We start from the raw sequence: 27,068 nt of genomic DNA, 5'->3' as shown, positions 1-27,068 counted from the left end.
AGTCTCATGCATTGTGTCCCTATGATGTTTCAGGCAGATGACAGAGACCGTCTTGTCTGGTTAAACTCTGAGAGCTTTCATCATGGCCTCTGTAGCAGCTCACAGCTACCATCAATCTTGCTCTATTTTGTTCTACATGACAAAGGCACAGAAGGCAGGGAGAGTCCTATGGCTGGTTTGAAGGCATACCAAGGTCACTACTGGCTTGTGATCTAGGAACTAGGAAGCTGGATCATTCTCTGTCACAAATGAGAGGTAGCACAGGCCTAAGGCAACAGTGCAGTGGAAGGATGGAAAGCACCAGAAGCATGACCAGAATCATGACAGTTTTAGGAATGGTATTTATTTCCACTCACTCCTGCTCCCCCCCCCCCCCAACTTCAGGAAGAAATGAGTCAATACCCACTGGAGACCCCCTATACTGAGGAGGTAGGTGGTCCTCAGCAGGGCTGAGGGAGATCAGGGAAGGCTCTGTACTTGGCAGGGGTGGTTCTGCTCTGTGTGGTCTGCCTGACTTCTCTGCTGGAGAAGCAGCAAAGCTGACATCACCACTCAATCCCCTCCATGTGTTCCGAGGATGGAAATGAATGCATTAGAGCTGCGGCTGGAAAGAACTTATTAGACATGCTCCACAGTCTGGGCCTGGATTTTCCAATCAACGTGTAGAGACAGCTGACAAAGCAAACGCTCCTTCTCACTGCCACGGTGATAATTAAGTCGCATCCAATAAGGGAGCCTTTCAGAGGTGGAGGCTTCTGCTTGCAGCTTCAGACAGAGAAAAAGGTGGTCGAGGAGAACATGCTGTGAGCATGGCTGCTGCCTCCAGACAGAGTCGTGCCTTCTGGAGGGCAGCCTTCCTCCCCGAGCCATTACACATCCACTGCTGACTGTAGCTGCTACAGAGGCAGCTGAGGACTGGGAGACACTCCATGGCTGACGAGCAGCTGGGATGGGCGCTGGGGCCACAGGAGGTGGGTCTCATTTGTTGGCCACGGCAGAAAGCTGGTCTCGGATACGGCCCAGCCCGTCCAACATGGTGTCCAGTGTTTCCTTACTCAGCTCCATGGTGACTGCTGACACAGAGGATTTGTCCCCACACAGACTGGGATCTTCCTGGATCTGAAAAGAGAACACGATCCAAATGTGAATGCTGTCTTGCCTTCCAACTGCCCTCTGGGAGCCGAGCCTGTGACTCCTCTCTGATTTGGTGAGTGGCTGTTTGCTCAGAGCTGCAGGGAGCCTGGCATCTGGGAGAAAGAAGGAGAGGCATCAGAGGCTCAGGCCACTGTCCACTGGCAATGAAGGCTGGGAGCATATTTCACAGAAGCTCACACCTTGGTCACTGACCTCTCCGATACTAACCCTCAGCATTTCAGTGAGATGACACTACGTGTCGCTATTTGACACTGCCGGGTTCTAGGAGTACCTAAGACTATTCACTGGGGTTTGGGCAGTATTGCAGCTGGTTAAGCTCATGTGGTGCAAAGCACAAGGACCAGTGTAAGGATGCCAGTTCTAGCCCCTGGCTCCCCACCTGCAGGGGAGTCACTTCATAAGTGGTGAAGCAGGTCTGCAGGTGTCTGTCTTTCTCTCCCCCTCTCTGTCTTCCCCTCCTCTCCATTTCTCTGTCCTATCTAACAATGATGATGTAAATTCCAACAACGATAATAACTACAACAACAATAAAAAACAAGGGCAACAAAAGGGAAAATAAATAAATATAAAAAAATTTATAAAGAAGAGACTATTCATTGGGAGGCAGGAAAAATACTACAACTTCTACTTTTGTTCTGGCCTTCTAAAATCTATATGGCTTTCGTGGAATGGAGGCATATGCAGTCTCACCACTCTGGATCACCTTTTCATTCAGATACAGAGACAAGGACAGTGAGACAGACAGAGAGAGGGAGTGACTCCACAGTAGCAGGGTTTCCCCTGGCACCACACCACCTTCCATGTGGTGCTGGGGTGCAAACCCGAGCCATACAAATGGCAAGGCATGCATCTACCAGGGGAGCTCTCGTTGCTCAGGCTTCTTGGTCTTTTTTATTTTCTTTAAAGTAAACATACATATGTATATGATATATATTATATATTAATATGTATTATAACATATATTACTGATTTAATAATGATTGACAATATTGTGGGGTAAGAGGGGTACAATTTCATACAATTCCCCCCACCAGAGTGCCATATCCTATCCCTTCCACTGGAAGCTTCCCTATTCTTTATTCCTCTGGGAGTATGGATCCAAGATCTTTATGGACCCAAGATCTTTATGGGGAGCAGAAGGTGGGAGATAGAGTTGTTAGAGACATCCTTACTTATTCATTTCTCCTGGTTAAATACGCATAGTACTAATCATCTAGTTTTAGCTGATCAAACCCTAAACACGGATGTGTGACTTAAAAAGATTCTGGAAAAGAGTGTAGGGTGAAGATAATATAAATGAGGAAAGTGTTTATAGGAAAGAACACTTAGGTGGTGAAGAACTGACACTTTTCTGACTGTTAATCAGAGCCCTTGATCAGCTATGCCACAAACAGTGACACCTTAATCACACTGGACAAGAGGTGAAATTATCAAGAAGGCTATTTGAAATTCAAAATATATACTCTTATTATTTTGCCCCCCCCCCCCCCCCCCCGCAGGGGCTTTCCCACTCCAGGTTAACTTTCTCAGACAGATAGTTAAACAGCTCTAAAGAAACAGCACAGAGCTACCTCCAACGTAGTGTGGCCTGGGCTGGAACCTAGTCACATGTATGGCAAAGCAGGTGCACTCCCCAAGTTAGCTATATTTTGCCAGCCCTATCCTCCTATTGTTAAAACTAAACTTCCTTGCAAGTGTACAACGTAACCTTTTAGGTGTGAACAAATTAATTATTTATGTATTGTGAGATGAGTGGCTGAGCAAGTTGTGATACACACACACACACACACACACACACACACACACACACACACACAAAATGGAATACTACTCAGCTATTAAAAACAGCAACTTCACTGTTTTCAGCCCATCTTGGATGGAGCTTGAAGAAATCATGTTAAGTGAAATAAGTCAGAAACAGAAGGATGAATATGGGATATTCTCTCTCAGGCAGAAGTTGAAAAACAAGATCAGAAGAGAAAACACAAGTAGAACCTGAACTGGAGTTGGTGTATTGCACCAGAGTAAAAGACACTGGGGTGGGTGGGTGGGGGGGAGAATACAGGTCCAAAAAGGATGACAGAGGTCCTAGTGGGGGTTGTATTGTTATGTGGAAAACTGAGAAATGTCATGCATGTACAAACTATTGTATTTATTGTCGAATATAAAACATTAATACCCAATAAAGAAATTTAAAAAAATTGTGTTGTGTTTACCTTATGTTATTATTTTTTATTGCAGGAATGTTGTCTTGAATGACTGCCACTGTTTCATGGCTACAATTTCACATATTCTCCACCCTCCCCACATACACACACCATGGGTATTGGCACACTCAGCCTACCTACCAGCAAAGTGGCGCCTCCCTCCATGGCAGGATTTGGACCCCTCCTCATGTTAGTAACCTCAAATCTGCAGACAGAGACTAACAGTTTAGTTATGAGTCACTACATCTTTTCCCTTGCTTTGTTTTTCTTTTGTTTTTTTTTCTTCCAGAGTTATCATTGGGGCTCAATGCCTGCACTATGAATCCACTGCTCCTGGAGGCCATTTTTTCCCCCATTTTGTTGCCTTTGTTGTTACTCTTGTTATCGTTATTGTTGTTGTAATTGCTGTTGCTGTTATTAGACAGGACACAGAGAAATCAAGAGAGGAGAGGAGACAGACAGGGGGAGAGAAAGATAGACACCTGCAGACCTGCCTCACTGCTTGTGAAGTGACCCGTCCCCCGCAGGTGGGGAGCTGGGGGCTTGAACTGGGATCCTTATGCCAATCCTTGGGTTTTGCACCACATGCGCTTAACCCGCTGTGCTACTGCCCAACCCCTCCCTGCTTTGTTTCTTAAATCTCACGAGTGAGGTCATCCCACATGTGTCTTTCTCCTCTTCACTTAGCAGGATTCCCTCCAGTTCACCTATGTTGTAAGTTCCTTATCACTGGGAAATTTCTACTTTCAGAATGCTTCATGACACCTCCAGTATGGTATTGTAAAAGTACACATAGATTTTGTTAGGTAAGTTCTATTTGGGGGAAGACTACATATTTATTTGTGAAGTTAGAGGGGAGGATCCCCAAATTTGGAGACCAGCATCTTCAATGGCCCACAGGGGTGCCCGTCTTTCTGTCTAGCAAGCATGACGGTGACATACCTTCATCTGGAGCAGGCAGGTGGGCACGGCCATACGGCTGATGCTGTCCGAGGAGGTTTTGATGTCCACTCTCCAGTCCAGGTCCACCAGGCGCGGCAGAGAGACTGTGGAGGGGACAGCTCAGCTCAGAGCTCCAGCAACCTTGCTCACCAAGTATCTCTACTCTGTGAAGGGCAGCCCTAATGTATATGCTTGAAGCATCTGAGTGACACGGCAAGTATCTAGGAGAGGCAGACAGGTGGCCCAACAAGTCGTGGGCCTCACTGTGGACTTATGGTGGGTAGCATCTACAAGCTCCTGCTTGCACACACAACCATCTGCATGTCAGAACCAAAGGAGAAATGACCCCCCCCAGGAGAGAAGATGGGGCCATGGCATAGTGTTGGGAAATGGAATAGCTTCAACAATAGTGGGAAGAACTCTTGTTTAAGGGAAAAACAAACAAACAAACAAACAAACAAAAAAACCCCTTGGTTTTGAGAAGAAAGGGATTAGACCATTCAGCTCCTTGGGTAACTTTTGAACTTACTTCTTCACCTACAAAATGGGAGTGACCTTAGCCAAGCTCACAGGGTTTGTGGGAAACTACAAGAGTTAATGTAGATTGAGTTCCTTAGCACTGTGACCGGCTCAGAGTACGCTTAGTGGCCATTCATTTACTTGTATAAGGCTTTCAAACTAACTTCAATTACAGTTAATTTTTCCCCTAATTAAGATACAATTATTCTAAGTACTTCACATTCTGCTTTGGGTGTTTCTGTTTGTTTAAACAACATACTTATGCTTTATTAAGCTTGTAATCAGGAAAAAATTACAAAGTAGAATTAGGAATAAACACACAATGCATCCTGTTCAATTTGAGATCAGAACACTTCACTCTGATTTTTGGCTAAACACTTTGGCCTCTGACAGCTTTAGAGCTAGGGCTGGGGAGGAGGGGTGAAGAAGAAGAGGCAAAATTCTTATTACTCACTCTGATTTGCTTGGGCTTCAGATCTCCACATTGATCTGTTTAAGAGGAAAAAAGTGATAGTAAAATTGAAGTCTTCTAAAAAAGAGAAAGAAAAAAAAAAGGAAACCCTTGGGTCTGGGTTTCTGCCCCCTCCATCACATTCTGACAGGAAAAGGCCAAAGAAATGCTTCCCTCCAAGCAGTAATTTTTTCCCTTTGTCTTACATATATTTATGTATTTCAAAAATATATATGTATACACATATATTATTGTCTTTTTAGGGGTGACATTTCTCAATTTTCTTTATTATCTTTATTTATAGGTAGAGACAGTCAGAGATCGAGAGGGAAGAGGGTGATAGAGAGGGAGAGAGACAGAGAGACACCTGCAGCTGTGCTTCACCACTCATGAAACTTTCCCCCTGCAGGTGGGTTCTGGGGGGATTAAACCTAGGTGCTTGAGCATTGTAACCTGTGCACTCAGCCAGGTATGCCACCACTTAGCCCCCCATATATATTATTTTCTACAAAACAGTAGAATAAAAGAAGCTATCTGGCTCAGTGATTTCAAGAGCATTGTGGTATTAGTTTTCATGGCTTATGGCAACAAGACTGAGTGTGTTGTACTTTTACTGTGCGATCATTCTTAGAGACCAACAGAGAAAGGACAACTTATCCTCTGTTTACTGTCTACTCTGTATCTTGCACAAAACCCCATCTAGCCCTGTTCACAATTTACATGTGTCAAAACATTTGTTCAAACAGAAGAGCTACAAATCATTCACAATATAAAACTGACCAACAAATACAAAGACATATCTATATACATACACACACATATATATACATATATATATATAGTTAAAAAATTGTTTTATTGCCACCAGCATTATTGTTTAGTGCTGGCACTACAAATCCACTGCTCCTGGTGGCCATTTTTTCCTTTTTTTTTTTTTTTTTAATTTTTATTAGCTATGACAGAGAAATTGAGAGAGAACAGGGAGATATAGAGAGGGAGAGAAGATCTGTTTCACCACTCGGGAAGTGGACCCTCTGCAGGTGGGCAGCAGGGGTTCAAACCTGGGTCCGTGTGCTTGGTAATATGTGCACCGAACCAGGTATGCCACCGCCAGGCCCCAATACAAAGACAGCTGACATCACTAGTGTCAAAGATAGAGAAACAGAAGTGAGGTACCACTTGTCATTTGTGAATCAGGGAAAAAAAAATTTTTTTTTAAACTCCCTCAGCACTGGGGAAGGTATGGGGAGAGGGGCACACTTACATCTCACTGGTACAAAACTGGTCAGTCTAATCTCTCTGATGGTAAATATGATAATATAAAGTCAGAGCCTCAGTATGTCCATTGCTTCTAGCCCAGTAAGGAAATAATGAAGCATGTGAGCTGTTTCCTTGATAAATTATTCACTGAAGTGAAAACTGCCAATAGCCTGAATGTCCTACTCTAAGGAATTTCTTAATTAAATTTTACATGACTTCTTTGAGTAATGGAATATATTTACCCTTTAAAAATGAGATTGGAGGTAAATCCTGAACTGAAATTTATTACTACTATTGGCTGAAATCAAGCAGGTTATAAAATGGCACAACCCCACTGTATTTAAAAAAATAAAAACAGAGTAGCAGCTACTTGCTCTATGTATAACTGGAAAAAAAAATAAGCAAGTCCTAAAAGGCTTTCATTAAGGAATGAATACTGCTAACCTTCTGGGTGGGTGATTTATGTTTTTTTTTTCTTTTTCCTTATCTGACTTTCCAACAATGAACCCATTACTATGTCTAGAACAGAAATATAATATTCCAGTGTTGAACTCTCAAGAGATGAGCACTTACATGTGTTCTAGGATGATTTTTGTGAGCAGATTTTTGAGGTTCTGGTGGAAATTCTCAGGGAAGAGAGCCAGAATTGCCTCAGCGGAGGACAGGTCCTGGAAGGCTGCCAGCCTGGTGAGGCGGTGCAGGGCTTGGAGCAGCTGCAGGGGAGAGAGGCCGCCCTGGGCAATGAGAACTGGCCAGGGGTTAGGGGCCAAGGAGCACGGTTCTGTCACCCCTTCACACACACACACACACACACACACACACACACACACACACACACACACACACACACACACACACCTCTCTGCAGCCTTTATTCAACTGTGCCCAAGACTCCCAAGGCCATTGTCTTGAATGCTGATGCCACATACCTCGGCCCAACACAATGTTCACCTGTTTTTCTATCTTATTTTCATTTCTCCAGAGAAGTACTTGGGCTCTGGCCCTGGTGCTGGGCACTGAATTTGACACGCATGTCTCTGGCACAGAAGTCTCTTTGCATAACCATTATGTTATCCCCCTAGCCCCACTTGTTTCTTTAGAAGGCAAGAGCAGCTGCCTGACATAGGATGTTCTCCGTTGGCTAGAAACTGTCTGCTTACGGCCAAAGGGTAAAGAAAATTCCCTTTCCTTCTGCCCAGCATCTGACTTCCCATTCATTTACTAGGTGGCTCTCCTGGGAAGCTGAAAAAAGTGAAAAGTCGGTTGTGTTACCAGGCAGCAGAGCACTAGTCCATCATTGCCTCAGCACTGGAGGACTCAGATACTTGGGGAGGTCTGCAGTTTGGTAGAGAGGGTGCATAATCCTTACCAGCACCCCAAGCCCTGCTTACTGGACTGGTACCACAGGGACTGATTCCTGCGGGGTTTGGGTTTGAGATCCAGGCTGGCCAAAGTATCACTAAGCTGGCAGCTGGGAGGGCACAGAGAACAAACGCCAGTTGTGTGGACTCCCCTTGGGATGAGGGTGCCTGGCACCACCCATCCAGAACACTGTGTTTTGTCCTATGTCCTTCTAAGTGGATCTGTAGCAAGTGTGGTCTTGTGAATTCAGCAATGCTAAGCTGTATCCAGGAAGCTCACAGAGATAACATTCTCTGCGCCAGAGCTTTCTCGGATGCCAGGAAAGGCTGCTTGGCAAGAAAGAGGCACAACCCAGGCTGGAGGACCTTACTAACCCCTCCACCAAAGAAGGGTAGGGGTCAGTGGGTAAAATGCCCTACCTCCTAAGGGTATTATTTGTGGTGTGTTGCACACAGTTTCTTACAGGATCTCCAGCTCGAGCCTCAGCTGCACAAAGCCCCCAGCAGCGGCCACTCAGTAACAGAACTTTTCATTAGCATGTCTCTCCTCCCTGCTTGACTTCCCTCATTCCTATCTTTACATTTTTTTAGAATCGCCTCCTGGACTTACTTGTTCCAAGTAGTTGCTTAAGGATCTGCTTTTGGTGAACCCAAACAAAGTCTCTAACTGCCTTTCCTAATCTTCCTTCTGCCTTTTGCTGTTCTATAGATGACTTCAATGAACGAAGCTCTGCATTAAATAATAACAACACCGGACGGTTTAAATGTACTTCTATTTTAGAAACCTATTTTCTCTGGAAATAGAAGGCTGAATGTGCTACATTAAGATGAGTCACCTTATACTTCCTCTTGGTTCTCAGCTGAATCAGTGGAGGTGCAGTGGTCTCACCTGTACTCATACCGCAGAGCTTCTGCCCAGAGGTCCCTGAACACTCTGCCCTGAGCTACCCAGCTAACAGTTTATCACCATCAGCAAGTAATGGGATTGGAAAGAAAATCACAGAGGGTGGATTGGGTCCTCACTGTTGAGGTAGCACATCTGAAAAGGAAGTGGTCAGAGGCTTTCATGTTCTCCCATTTATCATATGGCAGGGAAGACACAGAGACAATAACTTTTAAGTTGACTGACATCAAATGTCATTTATGACTACACTTACTTGCGCTGCCTCCTCCTGGGTCACAGACAAACCAGAACATGTAATATCCAAGAGTTTTTTGGAGCCCAGGGCTGAAGTGCAAAAGCTCTCTTCACACAGCTGTCTGACAACATCTTTTGAGGAGGCCTATGGATAAATAAATAGGACAGAAACAGAAAAGAAACTCAAACTCCGAAACATAAGTGCTTTAGAACTTAATGTTGTCTTGGTTATTGTGTGCTACTTTTGGGAATCAATATCTAAATTCAGGAAGCTGAGCGGATGAAACACTCACCTTATGATGAACAAGGGCCTGGATTTGATCCCTAGCCCAACATGGGAGCAACTTGGACAGCACTAAGCTGCTTTGATGTCTGTCCACTCTGCCCCACCCTCTCTAAGTATGCATAAGATTCTTGGTTCATTCCTAGGCACTACATAAAAGAAAAGAAAAAAACAAACAAACAAACAAACAAAACTAAGTCCTTCTGGGAAAGAAAAATGAAGTGGATAAGTTTTTAATAACTGACACCAACTAAAATCTCTGAGGTTCTTTTTGTTCACTGAGCACAGATTTCAAGCTGAAAAAGAGGGAAACCCAAAGTGTAAGGGATGTAATTTAATTTAAAAAAAAAATCCCCAAACAGATGCTTGTTCCCACTAGCCTAAGGACCAAAAGCGAGGGCATCTTAGCAGAGAATGTTTAGACAGGAACTGCTCTACTCCAGCAAACCATCATAGTAAGAACTGTGACCTCAGCTTCATCCATGTTAGAAAATGCATAGACTTTCACATGTAGGAAGCTGCAACATGGTATCCTGACATATGTGGAGCTGGAGTAGTGTCAGAGAAGGTTAATCAGGGAGCTGGGACTTTCACCCCCAGGGATGAAATCAGGGACGTGTTACTAGGCCTAGTAACAAGTCCCATCACTCCATGTTACCAGTGGAGAACACTTGAGACAGAGCTTCCACACCTTCCCTGTGCAGTAACAAGAAACCCAAATATTTGCATTTCAACAGGAGCCAGGTACGAAACCTAGATGTTCACTGCCGACTGGTAGTAAAGAGGTAGCGACTTCCCTGCCCTTCTTCTGCCTGAGGAGTGTCAGAGTAAGTGATCAAATCCAAAAAATGAGTCTCAGAACATAATAAAAAAAAAAAAGTTCAGGTCTTAACTAAAAACTATGCAACACCCCAAGACAGAAAGATTTCAAACTCAATGACAAAAAAAGACAATCAGTAGATAACATCAAGATGGTAGATGTTAGAATTAGCTGACAAAGATCTTAAAGCACCTGTGCTAAAAAGGTATCACTGAACAATTACAAGCATGCTTGCAACCAATGAAAAGAAACTGAAGAAAAACAAAGAACAAAATAAAAAGTTTAGGGCTGGAAAATACAATAATCAAAATTAAAAGTTCAGTATAGAGACTCAACAACATGAGAAGAACAGAAGATAAAAAAGCCAGTGAACTGGAAGACAGAATAATAGAGATTACCCAATCTGAGTAACACAGAAAACAGACTGAAAATAAGGAACAAAGCCCAGGACATCTGTGAGGCTATAACAGAAAACCTAACATCCATGTATTGGAGTCTTGGAAAAGGATGAATGAAGGCAAACTGAAAAAAATATTCAAGAGAGATTATGCCTAGAAATATTCTATGTTTAGTTAGAAACATAATTGTGGGGGCGGGGGTCTAGCACAGCAGGTTAAGCGCAGGTGGCACAAAGCACAAGCACCAGTATTAAGGATCCCGATTCGAGCCCCTGGCTCCCCACCTGCAGGGGGTTGCTTCACAAGTGGTGAAGCAGGTCTGCAGGTGTCTATCTTTCTCTCCCCCGTCTTCCCCTCCTCTCTCCATTTTTCTCTGTCCTATCCAACAACAATGACAACAATAATAACTACAACAATAAAAAAAAAAGAAACATAATTGTGGGGACCAGGTGGTGGTGCACCTGGTTGAGTGCACATGTTACAATGCTCAAGTATTCAGGTTCAAGCCCCTGGTCCCCATCTGCAGAGGGACAGTTTCATGAGTAGTGAAGCAGTAATGCAGGTGTCTCTCGGTCTCTCTCCCTCTCTGTCACCCCCTTCCTTCTTGACTTCTGGCTGTCTCTATCCAATAAATAAACATAAAAAAATATAAAAAGGAATATAATTGTACACAATCAAGAGCCTAAGTAAATGCTAATAAGCAGAACAGACGAAGGAACCCCTTGCCAAGACACATCATTATTACACTGCTGGAAAGTAAAAATAAAGAAAAAATCTTGAGGCAATGCAAACCATCATCATATCCATAATACAAAAAACAATTAGACAGAAAGGAAGTGGCACAATATTTTTCATGAGCTGTAAAAAAAGAACAGTCAATCTGGAACCCTACATCTTGGGCAGGGAAAAAAGTATCTTTCAGGCCCCTTGAGAATATATTTTTAATTATATCATAGGGCCAGCAGGCTAGCAGACCTGGGAAGGTTCTGGCTTTGTCATGCAGGTTCATGCTGGATCCCAATACCCTGCGGTACTAGGTGTTCTCTCTGTCCAGCTGTCTCTCTCTCTTTCTGTCTGAGAAGTCAGTGAAGCCTCAGTGATGACAGAAAGATAAAGCACAAAGATATATCATGCAAAGATTAATCAAAGAAGAATGAGAGTGGGGGCATTACCAAATAAAGCAGACTTCACAGCAGAGAAAATTACCAGAGACAGAGAGGTACAAGGTCCGGTGACAAACAGTTCTATTTACTGACGGCATTCTAAACATGCACACACCTAGCAAGAGAGCTGTAGAATAGGGGAGGCACAGCACACAGAATTGAAAAATCAAACAGACAAACCCATAAATATAGCGGGAGACTTCAACACCCTCTTTCAACAATTGATAAAACATCTAGACAGATATTCAGCAAGAACATAGAAGAAGCCAACATCACCATCCATCAATCTAATTGGCATTTATGGAACTATACTCGATAGCAGCAGTGTATACATCTTCGTCAAGTGACCACTGAAAACATACCAAGACAGACCATATTCTGGGCAACGAAGCGAACCTCACAAGCTTACAAGGGCTGACCAGAAATGCAAGATGTGTTATCCGTGACCTCAGTGCAATTTAAATTAGAAATAATAGAAAGATGACAGGAAAAATACCCAAGCACTTGGAAACCTAAACAACACACTTTTTTTTTGCAGGGTGGTAAGATTTTTATTGTAATTAACTAGGGCTATTTGTCTTGTACTGTATATTCTGTTGTTTCTATGTACACATAAACAGAATAAAACTGGCACCTTTATTGTGCTGAGAACTGGGAAGAAGAGTCCAACTGTTAATCAGCTCTGCTAATTACACACAATCATCAAAAAGCCACAAAAGTCCAAGTGTTCTGAAATGTTGCAGTTCAAGGAATTTCCTGGTTTCAGATGTTTCACTTACTAATTGGGATGCATTGGATCTACCTTCTCGTGGTGCATCCTGTGAGTACCCATTTATTGGGGAAACTGACGATCCTTCCTAGCCAACTGAATCCACATGGATCCCAGTCACTTTCAAAGCCAGCAACAAGCAGACATCAGGCTCAACCTGACGCTGTTGACTGACTACGGAAGAAGGGCAAACGCTAGAAGAACTTACTAATTTTAGCTGCTATCCAAGCTTTTTTTTTTTTTTTTTTGCCTCCAGGGTTATTGCTGGGGCTCAGTGTCTGCACCATGAATCCACTGCTCCTGGTGGCCATCTTTTTTCCTTTTTGTGTTGTTGAATAGGACAGAGTAATTAAGAGAGAAGGGAAAGACAGAGGGTGAGAGAAAGATTAGACACCTGCAGACCTGCTTCACTACTTGTGAAGTGACTCCCCCTGCAGGTGGGGGGTCTGGGGCTCATACCAGGATCCTTTCTCGGGTCCTTGCACTTTGCACTATGTACGCTTACCCTGGTGCGCTACCGCCCGACCCCCTAGCCAAGCTTCCTTAGTCTCAGGTACACTGTAGTATAATAGAGTGTGACAGCTCCTGTAGAAAACAGGATGGCATGGGAGACACGGATGGAGAGAAACCACAGTACCTGTTACTGTCCCTGGACCCAACACAGGCCTAGTTTGAGTGCGATCATTACCAGCGCACAGATCACACCTCCATCTCAGTCTGTGTGTGACCCCATGAGGGACCAGCCCTGGCTGCACAGAACACAGGTGTCTGCAGGCACATATCTGAGGAAATTTTAAAAAGACAGGCTGTAGTGATCCCATGTCCTATGGATAAAAAGGAAGCTGAGCATCTCCCCCAGGACTGTGCTCATAGTTGGACCCTGGCTGCACCCCCACATTCTAGGGACTGTGGAGTGTCTGTGTGTTGTCACTGTAGGTGTGGCATGGGGTGGAGGGTGAGCAGTCATCAGCCCACATGGCCACTGTGTGTGTGTGTGTGTGTGTGTGTGTGTGTGTGTGTGTGTGTGTGTGTGTGTAGGGGGGTCTTCTCTGAGGAAAGCCCAGGTCAGAGGGCCCAGGAAGTGACCTCACCTCCCTGGGCTAGACCAACCGACTTAGAACCCTGGTCACCGGGCAACCGGATTCTGTCCACAGACGCCTGCCCAGGTCACTTAGCTCTCAGAGCTGAGAGGAGGATGCTCTCCACCATGAAGGTCCCTGATGGCGAAGGCCTGAAGAAGGGCCTCAGAGGAGGCAGAAGGACGCAATTTAGAGTCTGGTTGAGGGATCAGTGTGGAAGCTTTTGCTGTTGCTGCTGCAGTGCTCCTAGGGCAACACAGGGGACCAGGGCAGTGTCCACGGTCAGTCACAACTCTGATGATGGCTGGACAGACATTTTCCCTACATGTGTGTACTTGTGTGTATGCACAGAAGGCCTGTCCTGAGCAGGAGGGAGGGGCAGGCCACACAGCAGCTCAAAGCAGGCAGGCAGTATTGAGAGGGCTGGGTAGTCCTTCCTGCCTGAGGTCTGTCCCCACCTTGGAGGAGTCTGTCCCCCTCCTGGGAGGAAGTCTGAGTACACAAGGCTGGGCTGAGGTGGAAGCAGAGCCCAGGGGCAGAAGAATCAGGCAGAACAGTGTGCAGGACTGGGAAGCTGTGACACTCTGTTCCCTGTCTCTGCAGAGATCTCAGTCAGGATACTTGGAGTCTGCACTCTGACTCCCTGTCTGAGGGAGCATGGCCACTGCAGAAATCCTGGGAGCAGCTGAGATCCAGGTGGGGGCTGCTGTCGCTGGATACATCCTCAGCAGGCTCTCTGGATGGCCAGGGGGGGCCTCCTGCCCAGTCAGCAGACAGCGGCCTCCCCCAGGGCTGTGTGGAGCTGCTGGTGGGGGGCAGCCCCCTATACAGTGACATCCTGCTCCATGGGGCCCCCAGGGACCTGCATGTTTTGCACACACAGCCTGCAGCTAAGAGGGGAGGCTAGGCTGTGTGGGCTCAGGGGCTGGGAGGGGGGGGATTGGGCCCCAGAGGGAGAGGCCCCAAAGCTGGCACCACATCACGAGAGAGGCTGATCTCTGCCCACCTGGGGGACACTGTAGGGAAGGCTCCTGGGCTGGGCTGTGACCCCTTGGGAGCTGAGAGCTGATGGGGTGACTTCTCTGTTCTTCAGGGCCTTGGGATGCTGAGGAGGTGCCATCAGCTCCCTGCTGCCAGGAGGTCCAGGAGCCAGAGCCACCTGCAGATGCTCAGCCCTCAGCAGCTCGGGAGCCAGAGCCCTCAGCCTGGACTGTAGGGACTGTGGAGCCACAGCCCGCAGAGGCCCCTGGGTCAGAGCTGGGGTCTCAGAGCTGCACCCTTAGACCCAGCTATAGAGAAGGCCCTGCGCCCTGCTCTCAGCCCTGAGCTGGCCCTGCCCTCCCTGGTGGAGCCCTGCATAGCTTTCTTGATTTCCTGCATGTTCACGTACCCTTTCCCCTACAGTTATATTTGCTCTGTTTCTACTTAATTGAAATAAAGTGTTTGTTCTGAGTTCAGTGCATCCAGTTTTCTGCAACCCTTGCTCTACTGAGTCATAGAGCCTGTCAGGTCCCACAGGAAGCCCTGGACTCGGAGCATCCTCCCCAGTCCGTCTGCCCACCCTGCAGCCCTTCCTCAGCTGAAGGGCCACCGCTATAGCCCACCTCCAGGTGCAAGCATTCTCCATGGCCAGCTCGTAACTCTGAACACTGAACATCTGGAGGGTGCGTGGGCCTCCATCTCCCATCTGGAAGGTGATCTGGTAGAGCAATCAGTGCACAAGTGGAAAACAGAGGAGTTCTGATGAGAGGAACCAACCTGTCTTTAATCAAAGGACTATAACCTTTTTAAAAAATAAAGAATACACAAAAACATACCACTACTCTAACCTAAATGATTTTCAAGTATTCAGGATGCAGTATTAGTCCACTAAACCTGAGTATTTTGAACACACTTCTTTTTTAAAAAATTTTTAAAATTATACTTATTTTCCCTTTTGTTGCCCTTGTTTTTTTCTTTTTATTGTTGTTATTGATGTCGTTGTTGGATAGGACAGAGAGAAATGGAGAGAGGAGGGGAAAACAGAGAGGGGGAGAGAAAGACAGACACCTGTAGACCTGCTTCACTGCCTGTGAAGTGACTCCCCTGCAGGTGGGGAGCCAGGGGCTCGAATCAGGATCCTTACTCTGGTCCTTGCACTTTGTGCCACGTGCACTTAACCACTGTGCTGCTGCCCGACTCCCTTGAACACACTTCTAATATACTTTTGTTTAAGAGGATGACTTAAGAGATTTAAAAACCTACACTGAATGAATGAAAATGAAAAAAAAATGTGAAGCACATCAAGGCAGCTATTAAAGGGAAATTCATAGCACTAAATGCAAACATTACACACACACGCCTGACTCAGCAAATAGAGCACATGTTTCGCTAAGATCAAGGTCCTGGGTTTGAGTCCCAGTATCCTATGGGAGCACCAAGTGTCCAAAAAATGGTGGAAACACTGCTTCTGTATTTCTTTCCTTTATGGAACAAAGAACTAGTTTTGTGAAAATATCAGTGCAATTGAGAAATCATTAGTCAGACTGACAAAGTTAAAAAGAGGTAATATCAATTACTAAAGTCAGGAATGATACAGGGCATTATCACTGCAGATCCTGCAAATCTCAAAAGGAAAACAAAGAGAACTACAGATAATTTTATACAGGTAAATTTGATAGCTTCAATAAAAAGAATTTAAAAAAAAACCCAAAAACTACCACAACTCCTCCAACACAAAAACCATATTCTGAATAGCCCTAGATCTATTCAAGAAACTGAACTCACAATTCTAAAGATGTACTTTATTTCATAGGATAGAGTTTCACATGAGAGAAGGGGAGATAACAGAGTACCACTCTGGTACGTGTGGTATAAGACCTGAACTAGAAGCCTCAGACATGCAAGTCTGGCACTCTACCAGTTGAGTAACCTCCCAGGCCGAAATGCATGATCTTACAAATTCCCAAAAAGAAATGTTCAGATCCAATGTTTTTGCCAGAATTTCTAACATAGGAAGAATTCTTTTCTATACAATCTTTTAAGGAAAAGAGGAGAGAGTATGCTCCAATTCATTTCGGTTTATTTATTATCTTTATTTATTGGACAGAGGCAGCCAGAAACAGAGAGAATGGGGGTGGGGCAATGATAGAGAGGAAAAGAGAAAGAAAAAGAGAGACACCTGCAGCACTGTTTAACCACTCACAAAGCTTTCCCCCTGCAGGTGAGGACCGGGGTACTCAAACCCAAGTCCTTGCACATTGTAACATGTGCGCTCAACCAGGAGTGCCACCACTCAGTCCCTCCAATTCATTTCATAAAGCTAGTATTACCCTAATACCAAAATTAAAGACTGAAGCAACAAGCAAAGCAAAACCAACTACAGACTATTATTCCATTATACCTAATTCAATAATTAAAAAAAAACACACGAATATTAGCAAACGGAATTAAGCAAACATTCACTACAGTCAAGTGTGGTTTATGCCAGTAATACTAAACTGATTGAATATTTGAAAATCAATGTAGGAGGCTGGGTGATAGCACACTGGTTGAGCTTATTTTACCATGTGAAAAGTCTGGGGTTCAAGCCTGTGCTTCCCACCTGCAGGGGGGAAGCTTCACAAGTGGGGAGGAAGAAAGCGAGGGGGAGGAAAGAAAATCAATGAAAGCACCATAATATTAACAGATTCAAGAAGAAAAACCACGATTCAATCAATGCAGAAATAGCAGTTGATGAAATTCAGTATCCTTTTTTTTTCCCATGCAGCAATGGGAAATGAATTTAGGATCTCGTGCATACCAAATGCCCCCTGGCCCAACCTTTTATCCATTTATTTACTTTTCTTCAGAGAGGGGTGATGGAGGAGGAGGAGAAGGAGGAGGAGGAGGAGGAGGAGGAGGAAGAGGAGGAAGGAAGAGAAAGGAGAGGAAAGCATAGCATTATTTGACTATTCATGGAACTCCCTGGGGGCCATCCATGACTTTCCCATGTGATGCCAGGCCTTTAACTCAGGGCCTCAAACACGACAAGGTATGTGCTCTACTGAATAAGCATCTCTCAGCTCCATAATATCTGTTCTTGATGAACATTCATTAAAAACAGAAACAGAGAGGGACTTTCCTTAATGAAGAGCATCTATAAAAAAGTCCAGAGATGGGAGTCGGGCGGTAGTGCAGTGGGTTAAGTGCACGTGGCGCAAAGTGCAAGGACCAGCTCTCCACCTGCAGGGGAGTTGCTTCACAGGCGGTGAAGCAGGTCTGCAGGTATCTCTCTTTCTCTCCCCCTCTGTCTTCTCCTCCTCTCTCCATTTCTCTCTGTCCTAACAACAAAAACATTAATAACAACAACAACAATAATAGCTACAACAACAATAAAAAAACAAGGGCAACAAAAGGGGAAATAAATATTTAAAATATCCAGAGATGGTTTCTCTGTGTGTGTGTCTCTATCTTCATCTCTCTCAAAAATAAATTAAATAGAACATTTAAAAAATCCAGAGATGATAAGGGCAAGAGACCAGCACACTTTTAATGATGGCTCTTCTGGTCACCCCATCATCTGGGGCCTTAGTCAGGGAATCCTGAGATTCCCACATAGATACAATGGGCCTAGAAATCTAACAGGTCCCTCTCTCCACCATAAATGTTCATCACCATCAGGAACCTCAGAGTAAAACAACAATGGTGAAAATTGCTCCATTCTCCAAAGGGAGGCGGGGTCAACAAATTCTGCCACTGGTCCTGAAATAAGTGCAGCCTAGAATGTTCCTAGCTATGATTATGGAAAGTGACCTCAGACTGACAGGGATGCAGAGGTTACACAGGATGAAATGGTTACCAGATTATGAATAGACATGGGTCCTGGGTCACATTGATGGGGTTATAGTTAATGGTATTTTTATACTTTTTCTGTACTTGGGAGCTACTCTCTGTCTTGATTCAGCTTTCTAGTCCTATTCCCAACTTTGACACAATCTTCCCAGACAATACTTTCAGCCCATCTACATGTTAGCTATCAGGCTCAGGTAAAAATTAGTGAAGCGATGGGCCCCTTGGAATATACCTAAAGTATACTTAGCTCCTCCCAACATGAAGACCCCAAATCACACCTGCTATACTCTTACCTTTAAGTTCCTGATTATTAAACAATTTGTTTTGCTTTAATCTTAATGCTTTTCAGCTACCAACTTGCAGATGCTACCATGAGGCCAACCTGACTTCACCAATGTGTCTTGGAGCCCCACCTCCCCAGAGCTCTACCTCAGTTGGGAAACAAAAACAGGCTGGGGGTATGTATGGATCAACCTTTCAATGCCCACATCCAGCAGAGAAACAATTACAGAAGCCAGACCTCCCATCTTCTGCACCTCATAAAAATCTTTGGTCCATAATCCCAGAAGGATAAAGACTAGTGACCCTTCCAAAGGAGGGGAAAGTATATGGAACTCTGGTGATGGGAATTGTATGGAATTGTACCCCTCTAATCCCACAATCTTGTCAATCATTATTAAATTACTGATGAAATTTTTAAAAATCCAGAGATAACATTATACTTACAGGGAAAATACTGAAGATGAATGTCTGCTCTCACCACATTTATTCAACATAGTACTGAAAATTCTTGACAATGAATAAGGCAAGAAAAAATACAGGTATGCAGATTTGAAATGAATAAATAAAACTTTCCCTATTTGTGGACAACTTAAGTGCTCCAAGGAATATATGAAAAATCCTACTAGAGTGATCTCAGCAACTCTGAAGATACCATCTAAACAAACAGCTGTATTTCTATATACTAGCAATGAACATATATAGAAATATATGTTTAATGTAATTTCTGTCAAAATCTCTGCCCTTTCTAAAGATCATCTAGAGATCATTCTGATCCCTATAATCAAGATTATTCTAATATCAACTAACATAAAGGTACTAGTTTAGTTATGCTAAAAGAACTCTAAAAAAAATTAGAGGAATCACTCTATCTGATTTCAAGACATTATATTGTTACAGAAGTCAAAGCTGTAGGTTATGGGTGAGGAACAAAAGCATCAGTGGAACACAACATCAAATCCTGAAATAGACCATACATATATGACAAACTTATTGTCGAAGTTGTAAAAGCAATTCAATGCAGGAAGAATAGACTTTTCAACCAATGTATGACACAGTTATGACACCATGTAATGAATTGACTGTAATCATCTCAACCCTTTACATCTCATGATGTTGATGATAGCCCCTCATGGATCTTAGATTTCCTGTGGTATAATAAGTAACAATAGTAGTCATAAACCCTCATGGATCTAAGATTCGTGTAGTATGACAACAACAGATTCCTGTGGTGAAGACAGACAACAAGCAAACAGACTTAAATGTCAGCCAGTGGTAAGTTCTAGAAAGGAAGATTAAAGAGTCAGCTTCTGTATTTGAAGTAAAAGTTAAGCAAATAATTCCAGTTTGTAACTACATTTGATCTATACAAAAATCCAATTAAATAGTCCTTTCCGTCCTCCATAACTTTTAAAACAATATCAAGAGAGTATTTTGCCTCCCACAGATAAAAAATAAAAAAAAAAAAAAAGCAAGTACGGGAAATTAAGGATTCAGGAGAACACGGAATGCACAGTTGACTGGGGGGTGGAGGCTGTGCAACGCAGATAAGACGATTTCTCAACTACGGAGCGCACAAGGGCCGCAGGATGGGCCCGGAAAATGGCTAAGAGGATCTAGCAATTACCACCCTAAAACACCAATTCCAAAGGTCAGCCCGAAGAGACCATACGTCGAAGGTATTTATACAGCGCCTTCACATTTATTATTTTACCTGTTCTGCCGCCATCTTTTTTAAGGCGTTATTGATTTTGTTTCCCCTTTTTAAAAGCTCAAAAAGGTGTAACATGTCCGGGGGTACACAGAGAGGAAATGGCAGAATTGTGGCTCCAAATCAGGATTCACTTATCACCAATTTCTACTCCGCCCAAAGTCCCGGGGACAAAAGTGGGTCCTCACATCTCCAACTTACCTTTAGCAGGCTTTGCAGAGCCACAAAGTTTTCCGCCGTCAGAGCAGCCATCTTTCCCGGGTCACATGAGTGATGACACTGAGTGAAGTGCGATCATGTGACTCCCTAGTTTCGCCGCGGAGCACACTGGGGGTTGTAGTTTTTAAGGGCTTGAGGGCACAGGCGGCTCTGAGAAAAGAGGGGCCAGTTTAGTGGCAAACTCTGGATGACCCTACATCCAAGCTAGAGCAGCAACGCCTAGGAAGGACGCAGGCGCGGGGAGGAAATTGAGAACCAAACTGGTTTTTAGAAGGAGGAAATTGCCGGTTTACTTTATCAGAGCAGGCAAAACTCTTCCCTTGACTTAGGTGCGTGGGCTGACTGATTTGGGGAACTCATCCTGCAGACTTGGCCGGCATCTATTCTGGAGTGATGTGTATACCTGGTTTGAAATTGAAGTGTAGCTATGCATATTGGAATTCTTGCAATGTAGTCAGTCCTTCACTCCTTCGAAGATTGCTTTTATATGTATATTTTCCTTTTTGTCTGTGGGGAGGTGGTATTATTTACCTTACCCGGGTGAGGAAACTGTATCAGGTAGGGTTTTTGGTAGCTTTCCCATAGTCTTAGGGGAGAGGTATTTTGAAGAGCAGGTGAGGAATTATATGAGGGAGTTAGATAGCAATCTAATGAAAGGCATTACCTACTCATCTATTATAACTGTGACTGTGGTTCGTGGACATTAATTCATACATTCCACAATATAAGTATAAGACATGTCAGAGTGGTTTTGAGTAAGTAATACAGTACACTGATTAGACACACTTGTTCAGAGGTCCTACTTTAAAACAGATTTAAATTGAAGAGTCCTGGAAGCTATCTCTTGTGCATCTAGAAGATAGTAGAAGATACTCCCCCTCCTCCACTTACCTATATTTCCCTCTAACCAGGTTATGATAAACTAATGATAAAGAATAAATTCATGCCCTCCCAGATACTGTGAAATTCCTGATAGCGCCACTTATACCTTTATCTTCTAATCTCTTCTTCCTTTTCTCCTATTTTTTTGTGAGTATGTTGTCCAGGTCCAGGAAAATAACACCAGAAACTCTAAAGATGAACCTATACCTGGACTAGATTTTAAAATAACCTGGTCTTGGAGTCCTCATTCTATCTCTTGTTTTTAGGTTCATCCTATTCTCCAAGCACCAACAGTCCTGATTCTTATTTTCTGCCATAAGTTACTGTAAGCTTTATGTTTACTCCTTCTTGCATCCACTGGGCCCACCTCAGTGGAACTAAGAAAATAAATGTTTGCCAAAGCAGCCTGGTGTTAGCACACACCAGAGCACAGGATTTATAGGCTTGAAGTTTTGAGTTTGATTCCTGGTACTACATATGCCAGAATAATGTTTTGTTTTTTTTTTCCTCCAGGGTTATTGCTGGGCTTGGTGCCTGCACTATGAATCCAACACTCCTGGAGGCCATTTTTACCCCTTTTGTTGCCCTTGTTGTTGTAGCCTTGTTGTGGTCATTATTATTGCCAATGCTGATGTCGTTCATTGTTGGATAGGACAAAAGAGAAATGGAGAGAGGAGGGGAAGACATAGAGGGGGAGAGAAAGATAGACACCTGCAGACCTGCTTCACCACCTGTGAAGCAACTCCCCTGAAGGTGGGGAGCCGGGGGCTTGAACCTAGATCCCTACGCCGGTTCCTGTGCTTTGCACCACATGCGCTTAACCCACTGTGCCACCGCCCGACCCCCCAGAACAATGTTTTGGTTTATCTCCCTCTTATTCCCTCTCATTAATAAATCAATCCTTTAAAAATCTGTGTTAAATAAACAACAGTGGATTAAGATCAATTTCTAACTTTTCTGCAGAAATAATGCTCTTTGCTTTTTTCTTCTTTCTTTTTTATCAGAGACTGCTCATTATCAGAGACTGCTCAGCACTGACTTGTGGTGGTGAGGGGGATTGAACCTGGGACATTGGAGCCTCAAGGCAAGAGAATCTCTTTGTATAACCATTATGCTTGCTATCTACCCAGTGCCCAATGTTTTTTTTTGTTTTTTTTTTAACTATATCTTCTTGGTTGTCAGCCTCCAGGATGACACTCAGTGATCCCTGCCTTCCAGTATTCACACTCCGGTGTTGCCTTCTTTTGCTGTATTCAGTGAACAATACAGGTGATAGAGGTCCTAGTGTGTCACTTCTAAGAGTAGGTATAAGTGCCTGGAGTTTGTGGGTGCTATCCTATTTTCCTGTTCACTTTTTTCTATCTCTTGCTTTTGCTGTTGTAAACAGCTTTCTGGATAAATCCATATGGTAAAACACTGAAGCTTCCACTAAGTAACCAATAAATATCTAAAGTCTGTCAACAACTTCATTATAACATTTAGAAGCAAATTCTATAGCCCTTGTAGACACTTGATAGCAGTCACAACAGGCAATATCTTGACATCGAGAGATTCTGAGTCAGAACCATACAACTTGGTCACTCCTGAATTTCTTTTCTTTCTTTCTCCTTCCTTTCTTGCCACCAGGGTTATCGCTGAGACCTGGTATCTGCACAACTCCACTATTGTTGGCTGCTTTTTAATAGAAGATGAAATAAGGAGAGACAGACCTGAAACCATGCTCCACCATTCACCAAGCCTTTCTCAGTCATGTGCACATGGGGCTTTGAACTCAGGTCCTCAGGCATGTAATATGTGTGTTCTAGCTAATGAACCAACACAACCCCCCTGAATTTCTGGTCTTCAAAATGTGTGTGAATGTAAATGTTTGTTGTCTTAGGCTACTATATATGTGAGCAGTTTTTACACAACAATAATAATGCATGGAGGTTAATAAAGCATAGAACTTTTAGAAGTCCACCTAAACTTGAATCTAAACTCTCTGTATAGTAAATGTATTTGAACAAATTCTTAAACCTCAGATTCAAATTCTGAGCCTCAATTTCATGTCTACAAAATGGTATTGATCACGCCTCAGAGAGCGGAGCTGAGCAACAGTTGCTGCCCAGTGGGAGGGTCCCCAGCTCTCCTAGCCCACATAAGCAATTCTTTGGACTCCAGTCAGCTCCTGGCAGGAGCTGCAACCTTGCATTGGGTCACCCCATTTTGATTGGGAGGTCCAGAATACCACACAAATGTCACATTTAAAGACTTGCCTACCTCTCTGCACCACCACTAGTCACTTCTGTCAGGAGCGTCATCATAAGTCCTCTGGTGGGCCTTCTCAGGACCTTGCCCTCACCATAAAGCAGTGATGGTAGGGATAGGGAGGCTGGGGTTTCCCTCCCTGCCACTCAAGGAAGACTGGTCCTTAGCTGAATGCAGCCTGCAACATTCCCAGCTGTGACCATGAGCTGTGAGCTCAGACCAACAGGGACTCAGAAATTACACAGGTTTTTGTGCACACACACACACACACACACACACACACACACACACACACACACACACCCTGTGTAGGGTGGATGGAAGTAAATAGTTAATTCTAACCACAGAATTTTTTCAGGAATGAGAGCTAGTCTCTGCCCTAATCCAACTTCCTATCACTTTTCACTACTCTGACACCATTTTATCAGACAATATTTTTATCCAGCTTCATCCTCGCTATCAAACTGAAGTAAAAACTACCATAGTCGTGGACTCCTAGAAACATGCCTAAAATGGACTTCCTAGATTTCTTCCACCCTAAGATCCCTAATATCATCTGCTCTGTTCCTACTTTTTGGTCCATGTTAATTAACCATTTTGTCTCATTTTATGTCCTACCACCTCCAGACACCAAGTTGCAGATGCTACCATGATTCCATCCTGACTTCTCTGGGCAGATAACCTCACCAATGAGTCCTGGAACCTCACCTCTCCAGAGCCTTATTCCACTAGGGAAAGATAGAAACAGGCTGGGGATATGGATCGACCTGCCAACTCCTATGTTCAGTGGAGAAGCAATTACAGAAGCCAGAACTCCTATCTTGGAAACCTCAAAACAACTTCTTTTGCCTCTAGGGTTATCACGGGCTCAGTGCCTGCACTATGAATCCAATGCCTCTGGCGGTCATCTTTTCTCCATTGTTGTTGTTGTTGGATAGGAGAGAGAAATGAGAGAGGAGGGAAATACAGAGATGGGGAGAGAAAGATAGATATCTGCAGACCTGCTCACCACTTGCAATGTGTGCTCCCTGCAGATGGGGAACCAGGGGCTCAAACTGGGATCCTTGTGTTGGTCCTCGCAGTTGACACCATGTGCGCTTAACCAACCCAGTATGCTACTGCTTGCCCCCTCAAAAAAAAAAAATTTTTTTTTAAATCTTTACTCCTAGTGGGGGAGAAGTGATAGGAAGAAGAGGATAAGAAGGCTCCAGACTCCAGCTCCATCAGGATCCAGAGAGAAAGGAGGAAAAAGGGAGGAACATTTGGATGTAGTAATAGTATCATGAGTGACCTGGAGGGGAAAGGAGCACTGGACCTGGAAGGAAAAGGGTTAAATTATGTACAAATCTAGACAGTTGTCGAGATAATAGTTAACCCATGTGGGCAACTTTGGGAGAACTGCAGGGGCTTGCAGTGGATTATGGATTCAGAACTCTGGTGGTGGGAATGGTGTGGAATTATACCCCAGCTGACATGTAATTTTGTAAATCAACATTAAATCACTAATAAAATTTTAAAAAGATGCTTATAGTCTTGGAAGCTTCCAGTAATTCCTAAACTACAAGTCTTCTCCTGGAAAGGGACCGAGGCTGGGTAGTGGTGCACCTGGTAGAATGCACACATTATCATGGAAAAGAACAAAATATCAGGATTTATTTCCATGAGTTGGTCCTACTACTTGGTTTTTACTAGACCTAAGTTGGTTTCTTTCCAGTTCTGAGTAAAGAATGTACGCTTATTTTTAAAAAATTATTTCATGTTTGCATTTATTTCATACTTGCTTTCATTTCATATACTTATTTCATATTGCTATATGTTGTGCTTCATTTCTCCTATACTTACTGATTTGCTTTCTTCCCATATTTGGAGACTCCATTTTAGCCACTACTAAAACAGACACACACACACACACACACACACACACACACACACACACACACTTATTACTTGCCTTCTTTTGCATATGGGGATACAGAAGCAGAGAGAGGTTAAGTATCTTGTATATATCATTGGTCAAACAGCTAAGTAGTCACAGAGCCTAGATTCAAATCTGGGCAATCCATAACATTCACTACCAAGCTGTATCTCTTTCATCTTCCATAACTGAAAATGCTAGCTTCTGTCTGGAGCTCTCGCTATCTTCTTCAGGAGGCAAGAAATAGCTGTTTCTGGACAATCAAACTTAAGGGATGACGAGGGACAATATGTTGAATGGAAGAGGTACATTAGACTTTGGGGATGGGGAAATTCAGGTCTAATTCTTAGCTCCCATATGCTTCTGGTGAGTTAACTCTTCAAGCCTCTGTTTCCTCATCTGTAAAATGGAAGCAACAATAGTAAGAATAATTTCTGACCATTAGGGGGAGCTCAAGTATGGCTTATATCCAGATGGGACTCTATTTGGAGACTCCATTCCATTGGCAGCACTAAAGCACCCATCTTTCCTCTGCTATGGGAAGAGTTGGTGTTGCCATGATCCACCTCGTTAGTTTGCTCAGGAATGAAGAATTTTCTGGGATTCCAGACTTCTTCAGTGCTAACACTGGACCAGTTGAACACTGAGCCTTTGAAGGAACATTTTTTTTTGAGTGTTTGAAAAGATCTTTATTTCTCCCTCATATTTGAAGGATAACTTAGCAGGATACAGAATTTGTGGTTAGCAATTATTTCTTTTGATTTTTATTTATGAAGAGGAAATATTGACAAGACTGTAGGATAAGAGAGGTTCATTTCCACACAATTCTCATCCCCCAGAATTATGTATCCAATCCCCTCCCTTGAAAGATTTCCTATTCTTTAACCCTCTGGGAATATGGACCCAGGATGATTATGGGGTTCAGAAGGTGGAAGGTCTGGCTTCTGTAATTGCTTCTCCACTAAACATGGGGATTGGTAGGTCTATCCATACTCCCAGCCTGTCTCTCTCCTTCCCTAGTGGAGCAGGGATCTGGGAAGGTGGGGCTACAGGTCACATGGTGGGGTCATCTGCCCAGGGAAGTCAGGTTGGCATCATGATAGCATCTGAAACCTGGTGGTTGAAAAAGAGTTAAGATATAAAGCAGAACAAATTGTTGACTAATAATGAACTTAAAGTCAAGAATATTGCAGATAAATATTTGGGGTGTCTGTTTTGGAAAAAGCTATTAGGTCTACTTTAGGTACATTCTGAGGGGCCCATTACCCTACTAGTTTTTGCCTGTGCCTGACATCTAGTATGCACGTGGATCCAGGTTATTGTCTGGGGAGATGGTGTCATAGTTGGAAAAAGGACTAGAAAGCTGGATTAGGGAATAGAGTAGCTCCCAAATATGGGGAAAGTATCTGGGGCCCATATTCAGCATAGGAGCCTATGTAACTTCTGCATCCCTGTAAG

The 27,068-nt window shown here is 43.7% G+C and overlaps 1 protein-coding gene across 1 annotated transcript; it reads right to left on the bottom strand.

Annotated features, from left to right (window-relative positions):
- Positions 1–321: 321 nt before the first annotated feature.
- On the bottom strand, positions 322–20,625 carry COMMD9 (COMM domain containing 9). The gene is made up of 6 exons (XM_007521829.3): positions 20,549–20,625; positions 9,053–9,178; positions 7,108–7,247; positions 5,278–5,312; positions 4,305–4,408; positions 322–1,119 (listed from the first exon to the last, which is right to left on the bottom strand). The coding sequence occupies exons 1-6, from the start codon at positions 20,597–20,599 to the stop codon at positions 979–981; spliced, it is 597 nt and encodes a 198-aa protein (XP_007521891.1). The 5' UTR covers positions 20,600–20,625; the 3' UTR covers positions 322–978.
- Between the last annotated feature and the right edge of the window lie 6,443 nt (positions 20,626–27,068).

This window comes from Erinaceus europaeus, chromosome 17 (assembly GCF_950295315.1).
Source record: "Erinaceus europaeus chromosome 17, mEriEur2.1, whole genome shotgun sequence".
Lineage (NCBI taxonomy): Eukaryota > Metazoa > Chordata > Mammalia > Eulipotyphla > Erinaceidae > Erinaceus > Erinaceus europaeus.
The sequence above is the reverse complement of the archived record's forward strand: the minus strand, read 5'-3'. Positions and strand labels throughout refer to the sequence as shown.

Bases quoted from the DNA above. Each gene is read 5' to 3' on its own strand.
- COMMD9 (XM_007521829.3), bottom strand. From the start codon at position 20,599: ATGGCTGCTCTGACGGCGGAAAACTTTGTGGCTCTGCAAAGCCTGCTA. The intron at 9,179-20,548 runs GTAAGTTGGAGA...ATTTATCCATAG, and splicing joins CTCTGCAAAGCCTGCTAAAG to GCCTCCTCAAAAGATGTTGT. The intron at 5,313-7,107 runs GTAAGTGCTCAT...CCTCTTAAACAG, and splicing joins AAAATCATCCTAGAACACAT to ATCAATGTGGAGATCTGAAG.